At 44.3% G+C, this 21627-nt stretch overlaps 1 protein-coding gene across 1 annotated transcript in view; it reads left to right on the top strand.

The window, feature by feature from the left end:
- Window positions 1-19342, top strand: part of FAM169B (family with sequence similarity 169 member B) — a 377511-nt gene extending 358169 nt beyond the window's left edge. The window contains exon 8 of the mRNA XM_034667922.1: window positions 19127-19342. Within this exon, the coding sequence (XP_034523813.1) occupies window positions 19127-19188 (62 nt within the window). The 3' untranslated portion in view covers window positions 19189-19342. The remainder of the gene's footprint in view (window positions 1-19126) is intronic.
- Window positions 19343-21627: the final 2285 nt, after the last annotated feature.

The raw sequence follows: 21627 nt of genomic DNA, 5'->3' as shown, positions 1-21627 counted from the left end.
TGAGTCTTTTATCCTATTTCATGTTTTGTAATAATGCCATGAGGTTTTAAAAAACATGATGAAATCTATGTAGAGAAGTATAGAAACTTAGAGTCTGGTTGAGAGAATAATACTAAAATCAGCACAGATGGCTGGAAGAATAGTCATAAAGTAAACACGCATAAGTCCACCATGAAGATAAAGATCTCGAACTTTACAAGTGCCCAGATACCTTCCTGTCTCCTTTCCCACACTGATTCCTGTACTTCCCCATCCCCAACTTTTGTGTTGATCATTCTTTTATAATTCTTTATATTTTAGCACCTACGTACTATCGGAAAACAATCTACTGTTTGGGTTTGGGCACCTGTGTAGCCAGCACAAACCAAGGTATGTGAGGACAAGATAGTGTTGCTCTTATGAGAAGATGGGAGATGTTAGGAGGAGAGTCCGTGGATCAGCCTGGATTCACCAAGTGCAGGGAATGTCGAGGCAGGCAGGGCCTTGAGAGTCCTGGGAGTTAGAGCCCTGGTCTGGGGATCTGGCAGAGCAGGGAGCTGTCACACACTGGGTGTCTGGTGGGGACACAGACCTTGGGGGGTGCACTGCTCTGGGCTTTTCTGTGGGGTGAAAGACACATGTTCAGTAACTCCAGGCAGCAGGGAATGGAGTGCAGAGCAGGTTACTTTGGACCAGTAAAAGCCACAACCCCTCCTTTGTCTATCTCTTGAGTCACCAAGCTCTGAGCCAGACCCTGTGTCCTTCATCACCATCTGGGCCTTCTCGTTGCTCTTCTCTTGTGGGATCTTCTTTGTCCTGCATCCCGTCTGTTCCTCTTTCCTGATTTACTCCGATGGTGTGGAACACATTGTCTATTAGCAGGTTGAGGGGATGCATTTTTTGAGTTTTTGCATTCCTGAAATTCTTTATTCTCTCCTTTTATTGGCAGTTTGACTTTGAATGGATTTTAGGTTGGAAATAATTTTCCTTCATAGTTTTGTCTTCCTTCTTCCAGAATCTCTTTTGAGAAGTCTTAAGACATTCTGTTTCCTAATTCTTTAGATGTGATCTTTTCTGTCCCTGCCCCTCTTCGTTTGCAAGTGCAAAGGTGCGTGGGGTACACATCCATGAGCAATTTTTTTTTTCCTGGAAGATTCTACATTTTATGCTGACTTGTGGCTGGGTTGACCTGCATTTCCCCCACTTGTGCCTTGGCATTTGGCTATCTCAGGTTTGCTCTGCCTGTTGTCACTCATGCACCTTCTTTTTATTGCAAGATTTGGTGGCTGCTCTTGTGGCAGGTTTAAGTGTTTTAAAAATATTTTAATGGAGTATTGAAAAGGGGAAAATTTAAGATTTATTTGTTTAATCTGCCGCCTTGCCCTCCTAATATCATAGGTTTTTAATGTTCCTTCGAAATTCCTTCCCTGTAAATGCATTGTGAAGGGTCAAAATCTGCAACAGAGAAGGAGGACCTGTGTAGTTAGTTCCTTTGACCATAATCCTCAATTGGCCAGGGCCATCCATGCAAAATAACAAGGCAGTCAATTCATTCACACAATTCAAAACCACTCTGGCAAACCATATTTGCCATCTGATGGACTAAATGCAAACAGCCAAATGATTGAGTTTCACACTTTCAAGCTGACCATTTTTGAAGCCAGTCTCTATTGAGCAGGTGTCCTTCATTTTTGTTTTTGATTTTGTTTTGTTTTTCCAAAAGACTGTTCTGAGAACTCATGGCCAGGCCGGCTTTGATGGGTCGGTAGCCTGCTGTTTGGAGGCATGGCAAAGGTAAATGCAGCCATGTCCACCACAAATCAGCTTTTCCCCTGAATCATTCATTCCTAAAGGAGAGAAACGTGAAATCATAACTCAGAGGGCTTCAGGGTATGGTTCAAGGAGCCACTCACTGGTAGTGAGAAACTTGGGCAGATTTTGCATCGCACTCTGTAGTATATCTGTGTTTGTTTAAATATAAAATCAGTGTTGACCGCAGAGTGTAGTGACTACCCCAGAAAGGTGACTTGTGTTTCTTTTGAAGATTTCCATAATTTTTGGCATATCGCCACATGTCTTTTCCAGAAGTATATCACAAATGCCTTATCTACACTTGTCGGCAGAAGAATTTCCATGACATTTTATATCTGAAAATGGAAAATCTTTGGGCTTCTCTTCAGAAAAAAACAAAACAAAAAAAACCCCAAAAAACAAAACCTAATGAAAATCTAACTCTACATCATTTGCTTTCTCTTTATTTGTAGAAAGAATTCTAACCCATGCTCTCTGACCTCTTTGATCTCTTATTGTTGCCAACAGCTAATGATGGGTGCCTGCTTGTCCATTATTTCTTTCCTAAAAATATATCTCAGCTATTTTTATAATGTACTGGCCACAAGCCTTTTCCCTTAGAGGCATGGGCTGAATTCCTAAGAAACAATAAATAATTTATTTATTTTATTATTTCTTTGCACAGGAAACCCAAGGATGCAGTGTGGATTGGAGTTTTAAACCTTTGAATTTCGAGTGGTACTTGAAGGCTAGAGAAAGGGCCTCTCTGAAAGGGTGTTTGAAGCTATCTTATGAGCTTCGCCTCCCTCACCGGAGTGGACCCCTGATCCCAGGGTGGAACGTGGTTGGTTCTATCCTCCTGATGCTTTCCAAATTGCTTGTTCCAAAACCCTGCTTGTTAAGGAACACAATCCAGCAGAGGGTGGTTATTATAAAAAAAAGTATTCAAATACAATGGTAGTTAATCGGCCTTCTGCAGATCAGTTCCTGCTCAGAAAACAAAACAAAACAAATAAAAAAAACCCTCCTTGAATTGAGTTCATGTATTGATTTGGGGGACTCTCTAATTTATATGGTCTCCAGATCACATTGCTTTTCTAGTAGTTGTTGGAGGGTGGGGTGTGGGTGGGTAGAGCAAAGTGTTAGAGGAATACAGACCTGAAGTCAGATTCATAGTGTCCCTTACTAACATGTGACTGAAAGGAAGTTACTTAATGTCCCTGAGTCTCATGATTATGAAATCTGGGACTTTCCTCTATTTTGTCACTGTCCCAAAACCCACTCATGGAACAGGGCCTGGCACATGGCAGGGGATGATGGAGGAGTGCTTGAGATATGATACCATATGATTTCACTTATATCATCTAAGAAATCTAAGAAACAAAGTAAATGAACAAAGAAAGAAAGAAACAAACAAAAACCAGACTCTTAAATGCAGAGAACAAACTGGTGGTCACTGAAGGGGAAGTGGGTGGGAGGATGGGTGAAATAGATAAAGAGGATTTAGAGGTACAAACTTCTTGTTATAAAATAAATAATTCTCTGAGATGGAAAGTACAGCATAGGGAATACAGTCAATAAGATCGTAATAACGTTATGTAGTGACAGATGGTCACTACACTTGGCTGTGGTGAACACTGAGTAATGTATGGAAATTTTGATCAATATGTTGTACACCTGAAAGTAATATAACATTATATGTTAATTATACTTCAATAAAAGAGAAATGTTGGATTAAATGATGAATGAGTTAATTAAATGTAGCATTCCTAGGCCAATTCAGAGTAATTGATAAGTGCTCTATGAAAGCTACGTTCCTTCCCTGTGTTGAAGGATGAATGCTGGGGTGCCTGGGTGGCTCAGTTGGTTAGGTGGCCAACTCTTGATTTTGGCTCAGATTGTGAACTCAGGGTCATGAGATCAAGTACCGTGTTGGGCTTTGTGCTCAGCGGGAAGTCTGCTTGAGGAGTCTCTCTCTCTCTCCCGGTGCCCCTCCCTCCACTCACTCTTTCTCTCCCTCTCTCTCTCAAATAAAAAAAATCTTTTTAAAAAAGAGGATTAATGCTGCATATAGCAATATTAATGACTACTACTATATCCAACATTTGATGCGTGCTAGGTAGTGTTCTTAGTGTTTTGTGTGGGCTGACTCAGTCCTTTCAAACAACACTTCTGTGAAGTGTTATAATTCTGTTATGGTTGAGGGAATGAGATGCGGAGAGACTTAGTTAGTAGCCCAAGGCTAGACATGGTAGAATCAAGACCTAATGCAGCTTGGTTCTGGAGCCTCTATTCTTAATCACTAGCGTGGGCACATCTATCTTAGTGGCCGTCTAGCATTTGGACCCTGTCTCTGTTAGGGGAATTTCCCTCCATTTTGAGATGCAGATACCACGTCCCGTGGTAAAACTAAAAATGCCAGCCACTCACTTCCTCTGCCTTTTTTGTAGCTGGAGTGCAGGCCTGTGGCCTTGGCCCTACCAGTCAGACCCACTCATGTTGGACTTTGGTAAGAGTCAGTGATTGGAGAAGTAGGGAGTTCCTAGAATTCATACTGGAAGGGGTGTAGCTTCCAATGATAGTGGTGTGGTTTTGACAGGACCCAGAGTCTAGTGTCTGTGTATCAGTAAGTCCCAGAAGTACCGTATCTTGGAGTGGATAAGCACACTCCAAAAGGGCCCAGTCACTGCCTGAAGCTGCATGAAGAGTTAGGTCAGCTTCCTGGCATGCTATTGCTGGCACTGCATTCCTCCCCCCAACCCAATATTTTCATGTTGAGAGGGAAGGGAAAAAGACCTTATTCCTAGTTTACTGGTCCCAGCACAATATGCTGACACCATCCAAGATGGAGGGCTGTCATATAATGGCGCCTCTCAAAGGGAGCCCTGAAAGACGGGGACAGGCCATTTTCCAGTGGGCAGAACTGTGGGTGGTATCTCAGTTTGTACTTGCCTGGAAGGAGAGAGAGCTTGGGTTAAAAATCTTCATTATGGGCAGTGGCTAATAGTTTGGCTAGATGCTCAAGATCTGAGAAAGACCGTGATTGCAGTTGGTGATATGGAAACTTGAAGGAGAGGGATTTGGGTGCTCCTCTTAGAATGATAAATACGATAAATACGTGCCTCCCACATACATTCGCCCAAAGACTTTCACTGCAGACAAGCCCTTCAGTAATGATGGGGACCCCGCTCCCCCCTTGTAGGTGTCAGTCAGCCTCTCCCAAGCCATCCAGTGTTTGCTCAGTGATCTCTTGAAGTCAGTGGAGTTCGAGGGGATAGAGGCTAAGCCTGGGCACACAACATGGCCTTACCTTCCTGAAGGGTGACTGGGTTAATGTCATCATAGCCGTGTGCCCAACTGGCAAGCAGCAAAAATTAATCTAAAATGACACCACACCGTGGAGAGGGACCAGTCAGCTACCTGGTGAGATGCTGACTGCATGAGATCCACCTTATACCTAGGAATCAAGGATTGGAAGTGGAAGTGGCATGTCTCACTAGGAAACTCTCTTGTAAACTTGTTGCTCCCTGCTCCCCGGGCTTAGGGCTCTGCTAGCTTTGAGGCCTTGGCAGCAAAGGGAGAAACACTTCTACTAGAAAGTGCAGTCATGGTCTCATTTAACTGAAAGCTGACTATTTCAGGCTCCTCTTGTCACTGGTGAGACAGACCAGAGAGGGAATTAGAGTGTTCATTTTGTCAACTGATACCTGGGGTATCAGAGTCCCACAAGACTGCCCTCACTTCAGACACCAGTTGCAAGTCCCAGGAACACCTGTACCTCTGACCAACCAGGTATAAGATCAAAGTTTCCCCCAACCTTTCTCTCAGGTTCTATAATTTGCTAGAATGACTCACAGAACTCAGGAACACATTTTACTCATGTTTACTGGTTTATTATGAAAGTTGCAATTAGGGAATGGCCAAAGGGAAGAATAGGCCAAGGTTTTGGGGTGATGGTGATGCATGGCTTCCATGCCCTTTCCAAGTGCCTCACCCTCCTAGCACTTCAATGTGTTCATCAACCTGCAACAACTCTCTGAACCCCATCACTGAGGCGTGTTCATGGAAGTTTCATTACCTGGCATGACTGATGAAATCACTGGACGTTTGTGACTGAACTCAATGTCTAGCTCCTCTCCCCTCCCTGGAGATCTGGGAGTGGGGCTGAAAATTCCAACCTTCTGATCATGATTTGGTCTTCCTTATGACCAGCCTCCATGCTGAAGCTATTTCTAGCATTCCTCCTCCTGTCCTCCCTGCCACCCAGAAGTCATCATTTTAGCATAGAGAAGATGCTTTTATCACTCAGGAGATTCCAAGGGTTTTAGGAGGGCTGTGCCAGGAACTGGGGCTACAGCAGTAATATTTATTTTTTTTATTATACCATGGTTGCTATATCCAGTGGTAAAAAATTCGAGAAGACTATAGCAATTCCAAATGGACAGTGCTATGAAAGGATCAGATTTCTCAGGAGTTTTTCCACCTGCTGAAAACTTAGGTGGATAGGGTAGGAATGAAGTCTCTATTTCAACTAGGGCCACACGATCTGTTGTAGAAACATGGATTGTAGGACTGACTCAGGTTTTCTCTTTGGTGTATTACTTATTTTATTTGTTTCCCTATTCTTTTTTCTCCATTTCTCCCACAATTTTATTTGGGTGTATCATTGGTGGTTAACTTTTTAATTATCGAATATGGAGCCTGGATTACAAAGGAGCTAGAGGATGAATGGTTATTATCTAGAGATGCTGGCCTTGGAGATGGATGCCATGACTGACAGTCCTTTGGGGTGTCCAACTTTTGGGGTGTGATTCAGGTTGTGTGTTGGAGAGATACACTATGTTCAGCAGGAAGTGCTTTTGACCTTTGGAAATTTTAACTTTGGTAAGAAGAGTATAATTGATGGAGGGGAGCCAAAACTTTGGATTCCAGGGGACATTTGTTTACCCAATGTCTCATGGCCTTCCTATGTCTGGGGGAGTCTCTATGAGACAAGATAGGAGGCAGCAACCTACCCCAGCAATAAAAATTGGAACACTAGACTTGTTTCACAGCCCCTCTTTCTGGGGACCAGTAGGTCGATACGTGACCTTGGTTCTGCCGATCAGACACTCCCATGCCAGACATTGATTCAGGAAGCAGGGACGTCTTGGGATTTACTTTGGTGAGAACGGTGGTTGCTGCAGTAACTAAGTCAGTTTCTGGAAGAGCAGCCATAGTCATGTCATCAGCGGGACCCCGAGCTCACCCCTGAAGTGTCTCAGGGTAGGTGGTGAGGTGCCATTCTCAATGAGACATGTTGTGTGGATAGGGTTTGGACATTTTCCTCACCATGTAACCTCCTACAATGACTCCCTGGGCCACTTGAAGACCTTCTGATATATTTATTAATTTTTTGCTTGAATTACATGGAATTGGTTTGTCTGGCTTGCAACTAAGAAGCTGGTTGATATGTGCCAAAGGGCAGACTGCTGGAGAATTAATTCTGTTGATTAATGCTCATGTGCTTTTACCAAGTAAGTGAGCAAACATTCTCATGAAAAAACACAAAACTTCCTTATTAGATCGAAAACTAGAAATCCAGACCCCAGTGTCCATCTCACACTTAGCCATTTGCTTTGTTTTTTTTTTAATGTTTTTTTTATTGTTAGTCAACATACAGTACATCCCTGGTTTCTGATGTAAAGTTCGATGATTCATTAGTTGCATATAACACCCAGTGCACCATGCAATACGTGCCCTCCTTACTACCCATCACCGGTCTATCCCATTCCCCCACCCCCTCCCCTCTGAGGCCCTCAGTTTGTTTCTCAGAGTCCATAGTCTCTCATGCTTCATTCCCCCTTCTGATTACCCCCTTTCTTTACCCCTTTCTTCCCCTACCGATCATCCTAGTTCTTATGTTCCATAGATGAGAGAAACCATATGATAATTTGTCTTTCTCTGCTTGACTTATTTCACTTAGCATTATCTCCTCCAGTGCCGTCCATTTTGCAGCAAATGTTGAGAATTCGTTTTTTCTGGTAGCTGAATAATATTCCATTGTATATATGGAACACAGCTTCTTAATCCAGTCATCTGTTGAAGGGCATCTCGGCTCCTTCCACGATTTAGCTATTGTGGACAGAGCTGCTATGAACATTGGGGTGCATATGGCCCTTCTCTTCACTATGTCTGTATCTTTGGGGTAAATACCCAGTCATTTGCTTTGTTTTTAATGTCAATGCTTTCAGAGTAGAAAGGAATGCTTGCAGGTGGGGCAGATGTGAATATTGTGCCCATGTGGTACCAGAGCCAGCATCCATGTGGCCTCAGTGGATGGTGTTCAGATCACCAGTGTGCAGATGTCTCCTGAGGCTAAGTCTTGGCCATGGTTTCCAGTAGGGCCATAACACAATTACATGGGCTGCTGTAACAGTGATTCCATACACGTTCATGTGTTCACGGGAGGAGAAAGGAGCAGGCCGACCTGTCTGAATGCATTTGAAGTACCCGATTCTCAGATGGAAAGCCATTGGGTTTTTGGAATAGCAGTTGCGCTTTTACACTTTTGCAACCCCATTTCTGGAAGTATTTGAGGTCCTGTGATGGGGAAAATTAGTGAAACTAGCAAGTAGATGGAAAAGAAGCATTGACTGATAGGTGCCCTTGTTGCTCTGGAACTATCGGAGAGCCTATTCGAGGCAGGCCTGCTTGGGAGACGGTGCAGAGGATGACTCAGCCTGTGTGTGGCCAGCAGCCTGGCCATCAACCTGAGATGCTGGACTGGGTGTGTGTGTGTGTGTGTGTGTGTGTGTGGACCCAGAGCATGGGCTCTGACCTTTCACTCCCATCTAAGAGTCTTTGGGGAAAATAGGGTGGTGATGTGAACCCCATTCCTTATTTAATCCTAACTAATTTCAGCCTTGTCATCAGGGCTCCCTGTTAGACCTTTGCAAATTTCTCTCTGGAGTTTCCCTGTGTCCCCTTCAGAAGGATGAACTTCCTCTTCAAATTCTTGGATCCTAACATATATTCTAATAAGAAAGTGCTGGGCTGACTCATTACAGGGTATTTAGCCTTCCTGGTTGGAAGAGAAATTAAAAAGCCATCTTGTACACCCACCATACTTTCCCCCCAAGACTCTTAGCGAGGAGGGAAAGGTCAGTATGTGCTGGCTGTTTATTGTTTCTTTCTGTGGAAAGGTATGTGAAATGCCTTCCATGGGTGAGTAAGAGATAACCCGATTCTGCCTTCTGTAGGATTCCCCAAGCTGATGCGAGGTGATCACAGTAACTTCCAGGGCATTCTTTCTACATCCAGTCTACCTTTCTTGAGAAAGTGCTATTTCTTGCCTCAGCGCTTTTCAGGGCTCAACTGATGAAGCAAGTAAGCACACAGGGTTCCCTGAGATACGGCACCAGCTTCCTCTCTGGGTAGTACCTCTCCTTACCGTCTCATTCACAGGCTCTCCCCAAAGATGCCGCACAGCTTGCCAATTTTCTAACAACACCACTCTGATTCCAAGTCCCCCTCTCATGCAGTTTTGGAAGAATCCTACTCCCGATGTTGGCCTTCCACAAAACCACACTTTTTTCCAGGTCTGCTTGACTTTCTACGTCTGCCACCATGCAGGCTTCACAGCCAGAAACCCTGCCCCCAAAGAGCCCCAAAGTTGTCACTCCAGTTCCTGCCTCAGGTACCTCAGCTGGCACTGCTTCTGTGTCTACACCGGAACCGTGGATGCTGTTGCTTCCAGAAACTGAACACCACCATGGTGGCCACTTCCACAGCTGCCTTGGTGCAGGTCTCCCCAGCTGTGACTTTCCGTTCCTGGACAAAGTCCAGGGAGGGGCATGTGACTCGCAGAACCTACGTCCTCGGCCTGCACCTTTGAGCAAGGGATACTGGGGAAGGGAGTGTCAGCCACTCCGGGCTTCTGTGGTGGGACAAGGGCTCTGCCTGACAAGGGAGGAGATGTGCCAAATGCAAGAAGTGTGTTCAGTCTGGTCAGCTAAGGAGAATGCCAGAGACCGACACAGTGCCTCTCATAGTAACAGTGGCACTTTGGAGTGATTTGCAGATGACATCATACTCAGCTCAGATTACATGCTTTATCTCTTACTCTTCACATCAGCCCTGTACGCTTGGCCTAAGTAGCTTCTAATATGTGTAAATAGGGATATCATATATAAGAAACTGAACACTTCTGTTGAAGACTCAGTGGTATCTTTTTCTGTCCACAGGTTAATTGAAAACTTCCTGTGAGTTTCTGTTATGTATAGCATTATGACATAGTATAAGGAATACCGAGCAAGGAATTTGAGTCTTGGATTTGAGTTTTGATTCTCTTACACAATTGGTGTGACAATAAAAATGTTACTTCTGCTTCTTTCTATTCACTTTTCTTGCTTGCAAAATGGGGCAATAACAACCATGCATGCTTATGAAATGAGGTAAGAAAAGGAGAGGAATTTTACATGCCTTCCAGGCACCTCACTCCCTTCTCGGACTACACCTTTTTTTCAGGCTCAAATGTTTCCTCATCTGGGAAAGTTTTCCCAGCTTCCCTAGACTATATTAGTTCTTTTCTTTTCTTTTCTTTTCTTTTCTTTTCTTTTCTTTTCTTTTCTTTTCTTCTTATTTTCATTTCGTTTCTTTTCCTTTCTTTCTTTTCTTTTCGTTTCTTTTCTTTTCTTCTTTTTTTTTCNTTTTCTTTTCTTTTCTTTTCTTTTCTTTTCTTTTCTTTTCTTTTCTTTTCTTTTCTTTCTTTTCATTTCTTTTCTTTTCTTTTCTTCTTTTTTTTCCTCTTTTCTCTCTTCTCTTCTCTTTTCTTTTCAAAGAGAGAGCATGATCAGGGGGAGGGGCAGAGGGAAAGTGAGAGAGAGAATCTCAAGCAGACTACCCACTGAGCGTGGAGCCTGACTCGGGGCTCAATCTCATGACCCAGAGATCATGACCTGAGCTGAAACCAAGAGTCGGACACTCAACCCACTGAGCCACCCAGGCGCTTTCACATTAATTGTTTCTTAACTGCTACAGCAGAGACAGATGCTGAGGGTCTGAGAACTTCAAGAAAAGACTGATTTGGTGTGGGGGTTTGGGGGTGGGAATGGGAAGGACAGGATGGGGAAGTCAGAGAAGACTTCAATGGGGGGCTCACACTTGAACTTCTGTCTTCTTGACCATCCATCCTGGGCCCACCAGATGTTGACAGGAGGGATTCTGGAACACCCACTTGAGTGATCAGAGATTGTAACTCTGGTGGAAGAAGCATCACATGTGGAATGAGTTTCCCTGGAGCTGACTCTCCTGTCCATGCTCTGAGCTGGCTGGCTCCCACTGGAGAAGCCATCATTTGACCTCATCCTCTGAGATTCAGCTCAGGAGGCCCTTCTCTAGAAAGCCTTCCCTTACTGATGCCTCACAACTCAGTCCCTTGGCTGTATCAGTCAGTATAGGCTAGGTTGCGCTGTGCTAACATTCCCAACATGTAAATGGCTTCAAAAAACAAGACTTATTTTCTGCTGAAGCTTATGGTTCACATTCATTGCTGGTGGGTTACAGGTTCTGCGTTAAGTTGTCCTCACTCAGCCTAGTTGGCAGGGACTCTGTGTGCCTTCAGGATCACTGAGGTAAGACCTGCTCTTACGACATCTGCTGTATTTTCTGCTGAAGCTTATGGTTCACATTCATTGCTGGTGGGTTACAGGTTCTGCGTTAAGTTGTCCTCACTCAGCCTAGTTGGCAGGGACTCTGTCTGTGTGCCTTCAGGATCACTGAGGTAAGCCCTGCTCTTACGACATCTGCTGCGAGTGACATGTGGCATTTCTGCTCATGTTTTATTGTTGCAATAAAACAATCTCAAGAGACAAGGAAGCAGAATACTGCCATGTTCCTTGAAGGGGGATAACTAGAAATCTTTGGTGAGCTGTCAGATGGCCCACAGTGGCCCATTTGTGTGTGTGTGTGTGTGTGTGTGTGTGTGCTTTGCATGTTCTATGTGTGTAGTTAGCTTTTGCACTTTGTCTTTAATGATCTTCTTTTATATCCAGCTCCTCCGTTAGTCCATAAGTCCACTCTGGGAAAGAGTTGTGTTTGACTCTGTATTCTTGGTCCAGAGAGTGGGGGGATTTTGCCCAACTCTGGTGGTCTTCTATAGCCATTCATTATCACATGTGACATCTCTTTCCCAGGGACATCTCCAGACGTTTCTAGAGGCTTCCAAGTTACCTGGCTTCATTCTCCCTAGGACCTGGGTGAGAACAGTTGAAGGGTCTCAACTCTGCTGGTCAAAAGCAGCTTATCTCCTGTCCCAGGTGAAGCTGGGTTTTCATCTGGACCACAGGAGCTTCTTCTCATTTTCCTCAGAGGATAGGGGGAGAACTGAGAATCAAAATCCTTTGTGCAGAACAGGCTCTATGGGTGCCAAATATCCATAAACCCATCACACCCGGGCCTCGGGATGTCTGGTGCCTGCCTTCTCCTCCTCCTGAAGGTCTGCCCCACATCTGAAAACACCTACCTGACTGACTCAGCAAACAAAGCTTTATCCCTGTGGGGATGGAACCGTCCCAGACCTTGGCCTCACCAGGTTCTTACCCGCCTTGCACAGGGAACACCTAGAAGTTGGCCACCAGCTCAGCCAGGAGAGCACCCCTGTGATGGGATGACCCATCAGCATTTCTGCTCAGGACCCCAGCGGTGATGGATGGGTGGGGCCAGCTGGCTGCCTCTGCTGAGCTGATGAACTTGGCACAGGAGCTTCTCCAGCAGATGTTTGGCCATGGTGGAGATGCTTCCTGAATACCTCTCTCCTTTGCTTCTCAAGAACAGATGCCAGAAGAGTCTGGGTGGAGAGTCTCAGGCCTCTGACTAGTGCCAGGAAGTGCTGATCTGGGTGCTGGATCCTGCTTGTCAACCAGAGCCTCTGAAGGAAAAACTCAAAAGGGGAAACACCGGGAAGAAAGAAAATGAAATGGGCTAAAGAAATTTCATTAGGTAGATTGCTTAGAGATAAAGACAGGCCAGACGAAATATTCCCAGGAGTTAAAAGACCCTGCATGACATTTTTGATACCAATGATGGCAATTCGATTTCTGTTTATTTTTGTCCGCACGTTGCTGACAGCTCCCCTCATTCTCTTAAATATGGGTTGCCAGAGTCAATTAAATATGCAAGAGGAACAGTATATATTTTGGAGGAAAGTAATGATTGCTACACCTTAGAGCAGCTTAATGAACGCATTAATAAACGATCCTTCGCCATGATTTTCTCCTAATAGCCATCAAAATCTTTGTAAACCTACAGCACAATACATAACATCTTGTTCCAAGATTTGCTTTAAAAAAATCAATGCATACCTAAGTTATTTGTGTCAAAACTCATTTATTTTCACAATAACACGGACTGTCAAACCTGACATCCTGCTAATAGCATCCAGTGCATTTCCATATTATTCAAATATTTCCTTTTATGAAATGGGGACTTTTATTCACACCGCCCTGCGCACTGTGCAGCACGCATTTGCACATTAGCTCAGTTCACACAGCCAGAGAGGGGTTACCTGTGGCAACTAATTATGCCACCCTTTATGCATATTAATGAGCCTGTGAGCAGCCATTCTCTGTTCTGCAGAGAGGAAAAACAATTCCAGCCTAAATGGGAAACTGATTACAGGCAGAATACCAGAGAGTCGGAGAGCGATTTTTGATAATTTTCCATTTTTGATGTCCCTAGGTGTTTTCCTTTTCTATTGCAGCTGCAACAAATGCTCACAAACTTTGTGGCTTAAAACACAAATTTATTATCTTACAGTCCTGGGGGTCAGGAGTGCCACACGGGTCTCACTGGGCTAAAATGAAGGTGTCAGCAGAGCTGTGTTCTTTTCTGGAAGCTCCAGGGGTGAATCTGTTTCTTGCCTTTTCCAGCCTCTGGAGACCTCTCTCTGGTCCTTGCACATAAACCCCCATTTCAGAACCAGAAAGGGGGTGCTGAAGCCTTCTCATGCTGCCATCTCTCTCTGACCACAGTCTGGGGAAAGATTCTCCAGTTTTAAGAATTCCTGTGAGTAGGTAAGACCCACCAGGATAATTCCAGATAATCTCCCCATCTTACAGTCCTTAACTAATTGCTTCCACAAAGCTCTTTTGCCATGTAAGGCGCCATACTGACAAATTGACAGGCTCTGCAATGAGGACGCCACCATCTTGAGTGGGAATAGAGGGTGGGATAGGGGTGGGGAGCTTATTCGGCCTCTCACCCCAGATCTTTCACATCTAGCTGTGCTGGAAGAAGCCAAACAAAATGCTGAGGGGGATTGCAGATTTCCTCACAGGTTGGTTACTCGTTTCTCATTTGCTACTTCTCCTCATTGATCTCACATCCCTTTTCTTCTCTTGCCTCCAGATCCTTTCCTTTCCTTTCTCTGCCCCCTCCTTCCACTTCCTCTGTCTCTCTCTCTCTTTTTTAAAGATTTTATTTATTTATTTGACAGAGAGAGACAGCCAGTGAGAGAGGGAACACAAGCAAGGGGAGTGGGAGAGGAAGAAGCAGGCTCCCAGCGGAGGAGCCCGATGTGGGGCTCGATCCTAGGACGCTGGGATCACGCCCTGACCCCAAGGCAGATGCTTAACAACTGAGCCACCCAGGCTCCCCAACTTCCTCTGTCTCTTTCTGTCACTTTTTCCTTTTTAGTTTCCCCTGTCATCCACAAGAGCCCACAGCACCCCAGTTGAGTCACAGCATTGGTGAGGGCCCCCCGTGTCTGGATCTGAGCTTATGTTACTGATCTCCTCCTTTGAAGTTAAACATGGTGGCAGCGATGACCCCATTTCATTTCAACCTAAACACATTGGCCACTTCTCTGCACCAGGCTCCCCACAAAGCAGGGACACTGCAAAGGCACAGGGAATGGAGAAGACACCCAGATGTCCTGCCCTTTGCATGCCCTTGAAGTACCCTTGGCCACTGTAAAGTCCTCTGGTGGCTTTCTACATCTCTGCCTGACAGCTTTCTCTGGCTTTGGTGGAGCACAGGGGACAGTGTCAGGGAACTAATGCCTCAGGGGACACCCTCAGCCGGTGAGGGAATGGATGTTAGTGAATAAGCACTCTGGATTTCTTAGCTCCCAATGAGACAGTGCAGGGGCCTGTCTACACCAGTTCCCCATGGTCAAGAGTGGGCTAAGCCCCAGTTGCTTGCAATGCCAATCCGCACTGTTCCCTTCTCTGTCTTACTCCCCCCATACCCTCCCAATACTTCCTGGGATCACCTTCCACATAAACACGTGCCCAAATTCTTGTCTCAGGGTCTGCTTTTGGGAGAACCCCAGCTCCAACAGAAGACCCAATTCCTGTGCTGGAAAGGATCAGGGAGAGAGACACACTCATCAAGAGGATGGTATGAACAGTATCGAGGGGCCCGAAAAAGTGAGGTCCTGTCCAGATTTGCACCCTATTTCAGTAAATCTTCCTCAAAAAGGAAACACTACCTTTCCTCCGACTACTTAAAAATGTTTCCTTCTAGAATGATTGGCATGGAATTGGCTGCCTCTCGTGGCAAAGGCAGGAAGCCCTGCTCCTGACCTCCAGGGAACAGAGAATGAGAGAGGAAGGTGGGGGGTCTGGTCAGTGGCTGGCCCCATCCTCACTCCAGGAAGAAAAGGCTAGATGGGCAAAAGCAGAGCCATTCTTTTTGCATGAAAAATGAGTGATAAGCATCCAAAGCAAAAATCCTGTACTTTTCACACTGACATCCCACCTCCCTTTCTCTTGGGGCTGGTTCTAGTTGTCCTGCCCCAGGTGCAGATTCCAACTGTGATAATGACCGCTTGACCTGGTAGAAGAGATCCATCCTGCCTGCTGTCCCGCAGGGGTGCATTCCTGAGCTCCTTGGCCTGTACCCATAAGAAATGCCTACAGCAGGGAGCCTTTATTTTATGAAACCACAGCTGCCTTTAAAGTAATCATTGCCATATCAAATTGGGAAACTAATCTGATTTTAGAAGTATGGCCAAATCTCTGCTTAAAATTCCCTTATAATTGTCAGGGGCCTTGAATCTACAGCAACTATCTCAAACTATAGAAGAATTTATGAATTAGAAAATGACAGATACATGTTCTCCTCACTAGTGCATATGCTTAACTTGACCAGAGCATAGAGGCGGCCATCTTGCTTGGGTGGAGGCGCAGGTAGAGTGGTTGGGAGGAGTCCATTTTTTTTTTTTTCAGGAGGAGATATAAAATCAACCCATTTTAATGGTGGGCATCAAATCTTTTTTGGCCACTGCTGCCTAAATTCTCTTTCAATCTTGTTAGGGTTACAAAAAGGCGTAAGTGGGTGGTTTCTCAAAATGGCCACAAGATAGAAGGTGAGAGCAGGGATTCTCCACGGTGGCAGTGGGGAGGAGGAGATGGTACATACTTTCTCAAGATGGGACATATCAAAACAGGGTGGGGACGGACTCATGAGCAGTTTGGGAAAAAATATTCTGAATTATGAATTATTCATAATATCAGTGCAAATTGAAGTTCCTTGATTGGTAGGCTATTAAGGGCATTTTAAGGGACTGAGTTTTTATATTTCTATCAAGGGGCAGGGGCTTTTTCTTTTTTTAAAGATTTATTTATTTGAGAGAGAGAGAAGGTATGGGGGTGAGGGGCAGAGGGAGAGGGAGAGAGTCCTAAGCAGACTCTGCACTGGCATAGAGCCCCATGTGGGGCTCAGTCTCATGACCCTGAGATTAGGACCTGAGCTGAAACCAAGAGCTGGATGCTCAGCTGACTGTGCCATCCAACCATCTCAAAGGGCAAGGGCTTTTAAGAGAGATTGTAAACACCTTTGGGAGTGGGATATAAAGGAAGGTCAATAACTTTTACAATGATTTCCAAAGTTAGGAATAAGAAATGAGTGGAAGAGAGATACTTCAAGAATAAACAGACAATGGGATGAGACTGGGGCAAGCCAATAATGAAATTCTTCAAGATTTAGGAGAGAGAGATCTCTCCCTTACTATACCTCCCCCCAAGGAACCAAGGGTGTTTATGAGAGGATGTCACTCGTCTAGGGTGGAGGTACAGGTGTGGGTGGGGAGGCAATTTCTGTCCACAAATACTTTTCTGAATTAGTTCATTCATTCATTCAACAAAGGTTACTGAGGACCTGCCATGCCGTAGACCTTGTGCCTGGTGCTGGGTAGGTGATGGTTAGCAAGGCAGTTACATATCCAGAGGGAAAGATGGGTGCTTATCAACCATTACCATGTCAACCATTATATAATGACAGGGGAAGTGTAACAGTCCGGGGTGAAGAAAGCAGGAGAAGATCCCGGGTAAACTGAGGCCCAGAGGATGGAAAGATGTCCAGGTAGAGGAGGTGGAGGATGTTCCAGGCAAAGTGAAGAACTCGTGCAAAGGCCCAGAGAAGAGGGCCATTCAGAGAATGGCAATCAGTGTAGCTGTGGTGCAGACAGCAAGGGGGAGAGACGCAGGACCTGGTTCACCAAGGGCCTCGTGGGCCATGCTGAGCAGGTTAGACTTGATTCTTGGGGCAGCTGGAGCCTACCAGGCAGGGAAGTGACGTATTATGCATAGTTAACCTCTCCTGAGTGCTTGCCACCTGCCAAGATCATTGCAGGACGCTTTTATTATCGTTATCCTACTTGTCTTCAAATCCAGTGTGGTTGGAACAGTGACCCCCATTTGGGAGATAAATTGTCTGGTTCCCCTCAATCAAAACAGTGATTATTTCCATCTTACAGATGAACAAAACTGAGGCTCCAGGACATTATGTGATCCATCCAAGTTCATCTGATTGCTAGATGGTAGAGAGAGGGTTGGGTTGCAGGTCTGTGTGCCATGGACTCCTGGTAGTTAAAACACTTCTCTGTATGTCCCCCTGGATTAGAGTCTTCTTTAAGAAGACTTCTGTGCAGAAAAGCAGGGCAGGGCTGGAAGCAGAGGGAGCAGCTGAGGGCTTGCACAGCAATCCCTTAAGAGCTGGTGATGGTGGGCCAGAGTTGTGGGCATGGAGAAAGCCGGAAGATAGAGACATCTAGAAAGCAGAAAGAACAAGAGGGTGAGATGTGTTAGACAGGGAAATTCTTTTCTTCACAGTATATTTCTAAGATTAATTTATCATTTTAAATAATATTGCATTATATAAATCAACCAAATTGTATATCCATTATGATGCATCACTTAGGTTGTTTTGCTATTATGAGAAATGCTCCTGGGGGACCTGGGTGGCTCAGTTGGTTAGGCATCCAGCTCTTGACTTCAGCTCAGGTTATGATCTCAGGGTTGTGAGATAGAGCCCCATGTCAGGCTCCCTGCTGGGTGTGGAGCCTGCTTGGGATTCTCTCTTCTCCCTCTCCTTTTCCCTCTGCCTCTCCTCAACCCTCTCTCACTAGGGAAGGAAAAAAGAAAAGAAAAGAAATTCTCCTGGCATGCTAGAAACAGATCCAAAATTGCACATTCTTTCTTAAGATCCTACCATGGTATTGTGCACGGTTCCAGATACTTTAATGTTTGCTTATGATTAACAGCAATTGAGTTGTAATTCTATGAGTAGATTATTAAGTTTTGAAATGTGTTTTCTTCTCTAAGTGTTTTTTCTCATTAAATTATTTTTCTATCATTATAATTGAGGTGGGTTTTTTTTTCCCCTTTGGAATTTCCATTGGTCATGATAGAAATGGATGGGCCACAGAATCCCTGGCCAAAAAATGTTCAGATAACTGTTCTGAGAAAAAGTGTGGGATTTGGAGTGGAGAAAAATGTAGGTTAAAGAAACAGGCAAAACGTGATGAGCACATTCCTCATCTGTGGAATGGGTATAATAATACCACCAAGGATTGGTATAGTCGTTACATGAAGCAATGCAGATGAAAGTTTCTTTAAAATTACAAAGTGCTGTATAAATGCTGTGTGTTTAATACTTCTTCCTTCTGGAATTCAAAAGAATTTAAGTTTTTCTTTAAGTATATGACTATACCATATGACAAGTTAATTCTAGCATACAAAAAACATTTTTACTGAAACAAAAACATTGACACAGAAAACTGAACAACACCAAAGTATGGTTTAATGAATTATCATTAAGGTGGACATCCTGTAACCACTACCCCAGGCAAGATCTAGAACTTTGCCACCTAGAAAGCACCCTCCCCTCCTTTTGTCCCCCCCATCTCTATCACAGACCCTTTTCTCCCCACTATCCTGATTCATCTACAAATTAGTCCCTTGTGTTTCCTTCTATTTTACTACCCAGATGTGCATCCCCAAATATTATGATACAGTCTTGCCTTAAAAAAAAAAGTTATAATATTATCTTTTAAGGCTCTTTTAATATACCTTTTTTCTCTCCTCCCTTGCAGTCCATCTGATGAAGAACCAGGCTTACTTGCCTTGCAGTTTCCCCCAGTCGGGATCTTACTGACCGCACGTGCGTGGAGCACCTCAAAAAGTCCCTGTCTCCTCTGCGTTTCCTGCACGCTGGCAGCTGGATCCGGAAGCTTGCTGACACTCAGGTTAGACTCCTTCGGTCCGATGAATGGGTGACGCCATATGCTTTCATGGGACGCCTGTGACTTCTGGTTGTCTCTCTTGCTCTTTTCTTTATTTTTTATTTTTATTTTAAAGATTTTATTTATTCATCTGAGAGAGAGAGAATGTGAGCAGGAGGGAGAGGGGGAAGGAGAGAGAATCTGATGCAGACGCTGAGCTGAGCACACAGCCGGACGTGGGGCCCGATCCCACAACCATGAGATCATGACCTGAGCCGAAACCAAGAGCTGACCGCTCAACTGACTGAGCTACCCAGGTGCCCCTGGTTGTCTCTTTTTTATGATGTGACAACTAGTGCCCTGCACAGCCTAATAATCCCATTACTTAATAGGGGGCTGCAAAATAGTGGTATTCTAATTTTATAATTTTTTTTTGCCATTTACTTATTGGACTTCTTTTATAAAAAGACGCTTCTTCTCATCCACCATTTGGTTACTCAGTTGTCCAGATCATGCCAAAAAAAAAAAAAAAAAAAAAAAAAAAAAAGCAGAATAAATACTTGAATCTTTCCCTTTACTTAACAGTTTTCAAGATAATGGATTGGTTTCCTATCAGCTTCTGAAGGTGATTTGTTTTTCCCTTAAAGTCATTGTGAGCTCATGGATTTAAAGACACTTGATGGGTTAAATCTTCTGAAATTATGCAACTTCTCTCCAAACTTAACTCTCAGAGTCAGAAGTTCCTGTTGACAAGCCCCAACTCCACGTTCTCACCATCTCAGGCTTTATCACTTTTTTGTCTAGTTGATGGCATCTTCTTTCTGATTCTGGGCTCCCTTCTTCTCCAGTCTTTAAAAAAATCTTTTATTTTATTTTGACATTTAACTTTTACAAAAAAGGGCTCAGAGCATAATCCATGGCTCTAACAGCACCAGTCAGTTGTACAAATAGAATGTGCCAGCACCCCAGAAACCCCTCCTGCATTTACCATCCCCATCATGATGCCCTCCATTCATTCCCACTATTCTGAATTTTGACACTGTGGTTGGGTTTTGCCTTTCTCTTTAACATCCTGTAAATGGACTTATGTGGTATACATTTTATGTTTGGCTCCCTTTGCTACGGTCACGGCCATGAGGTTTATCCATGCTTCACATGCCTAGTGGTTCAGCATTCCATTGCACGAAGTTACCACCATCCTACATATCCATTCTTCTGTGGGTGGTCCTGTAGGTTGTTTCTGACTTGAGGCCATTATGAATACTGCAGATATAAACAGTGTTGTACAAGTCTCCTGGTCTACCTCTGCACACTTTTATGTGGGTCTCGTTCTCAGAGAGGAGTTCATGATTTTTTTGGGGCGTATAGCTAATTCCAGTTTTCTAAACTTCTTATGCCCATTTAAAATCCCACCCATCACATACAGGAGCTCCCATTACTTCATAGCCTTGTCAGCACTTGGGATAGTTGGCCTTTTTAATTTTAGTCATTCTAGTGGTGGGATATCTTACTGTCATTGTCGTTTTACTTGACAGTGCTGATGACTAATGAGATTGAGTGCATTTTCATTTATTTGTTGTCCATTTGGAAGAACTTTCCTTTGGAGTTCACATTATACTTTTTTTTTTTCTGTTGGTTTGACTGTCTTTTGAGGGAGATTGATTTGAATAAATTTTTCCCGTAGTCTGGCTACAAGTCCTCTGTCAGCTGTTTGGGTTGCAAATACATTTCCACCTGTCTTCCCTTTTCACTCTCTTAAGGGTGTCTCTCGATGAACATAATGTTCTTGATTTTGGCTGGCTCTTTCAGCGAGCGCCGGACTCTAGATTTTGGCTCAGGTCACCATCTCAGGGTCATGGGATCGAGCTCCGTGTCAGGCTCTGGATTCAGCGGGGAGTCTCCTTGAGATTCTCTCTCTCTCTCTCCTTCTGCCCCTCCTCCCGTTCTCTCTCTCTCAAATAAATAAATAAATAACCTAAAGAAAAAAAAAAGTTCTTGATTTTAACACAGTCAAATAACAACCCAAACTTCTCCTTAATGGCTAGTGCCTTTTATGACTTTTCAAGAAACATTCTCTACGCTGAAGTCATTAAGATTAATTACCGTGTTGCTTTTCACATTTAGATCTATAATTCACCAGGAATTTTTGTGCATGCTGTGAATTAGGGGTCAAGGTTTTTATTTTTGTTTTTTCCCCACATGAATAGCCAGTTTTGGGCTTCACAGCCTCATCTGAAATCAGTGCATATCTCCTTGTCCCCCAGTCCCGGGGGAAGATGCTTCTAAACGCTGACCCCATCTCTCTGGGTTTTTCTCTTGGACCCTGATTCTTTACTTCCTTGTTAGTTCTCAGATGTCCTTAAGAAGGTATT

This window comes from Ailuropoda melanoleuca, chromosome 9 (assembly GCF_002007445.2).
Source record: "Ailuropoda melanoleuca isolate Jingjing chromosome 9, ASM200744v2, whole genome shotgun sequence".
Lineage (NCBI taxonomy): Eukaryota > Metazoa > Chordata > Mammalia > Carnivora > Ursidae > Ailuropoda > Ailuropoda melanoleuca.
The sequence above is the reverse complement of the archived record's forward strand: the minus strand, read 5'-3'. Positions and strand labels throughout refer to the sequence as shown.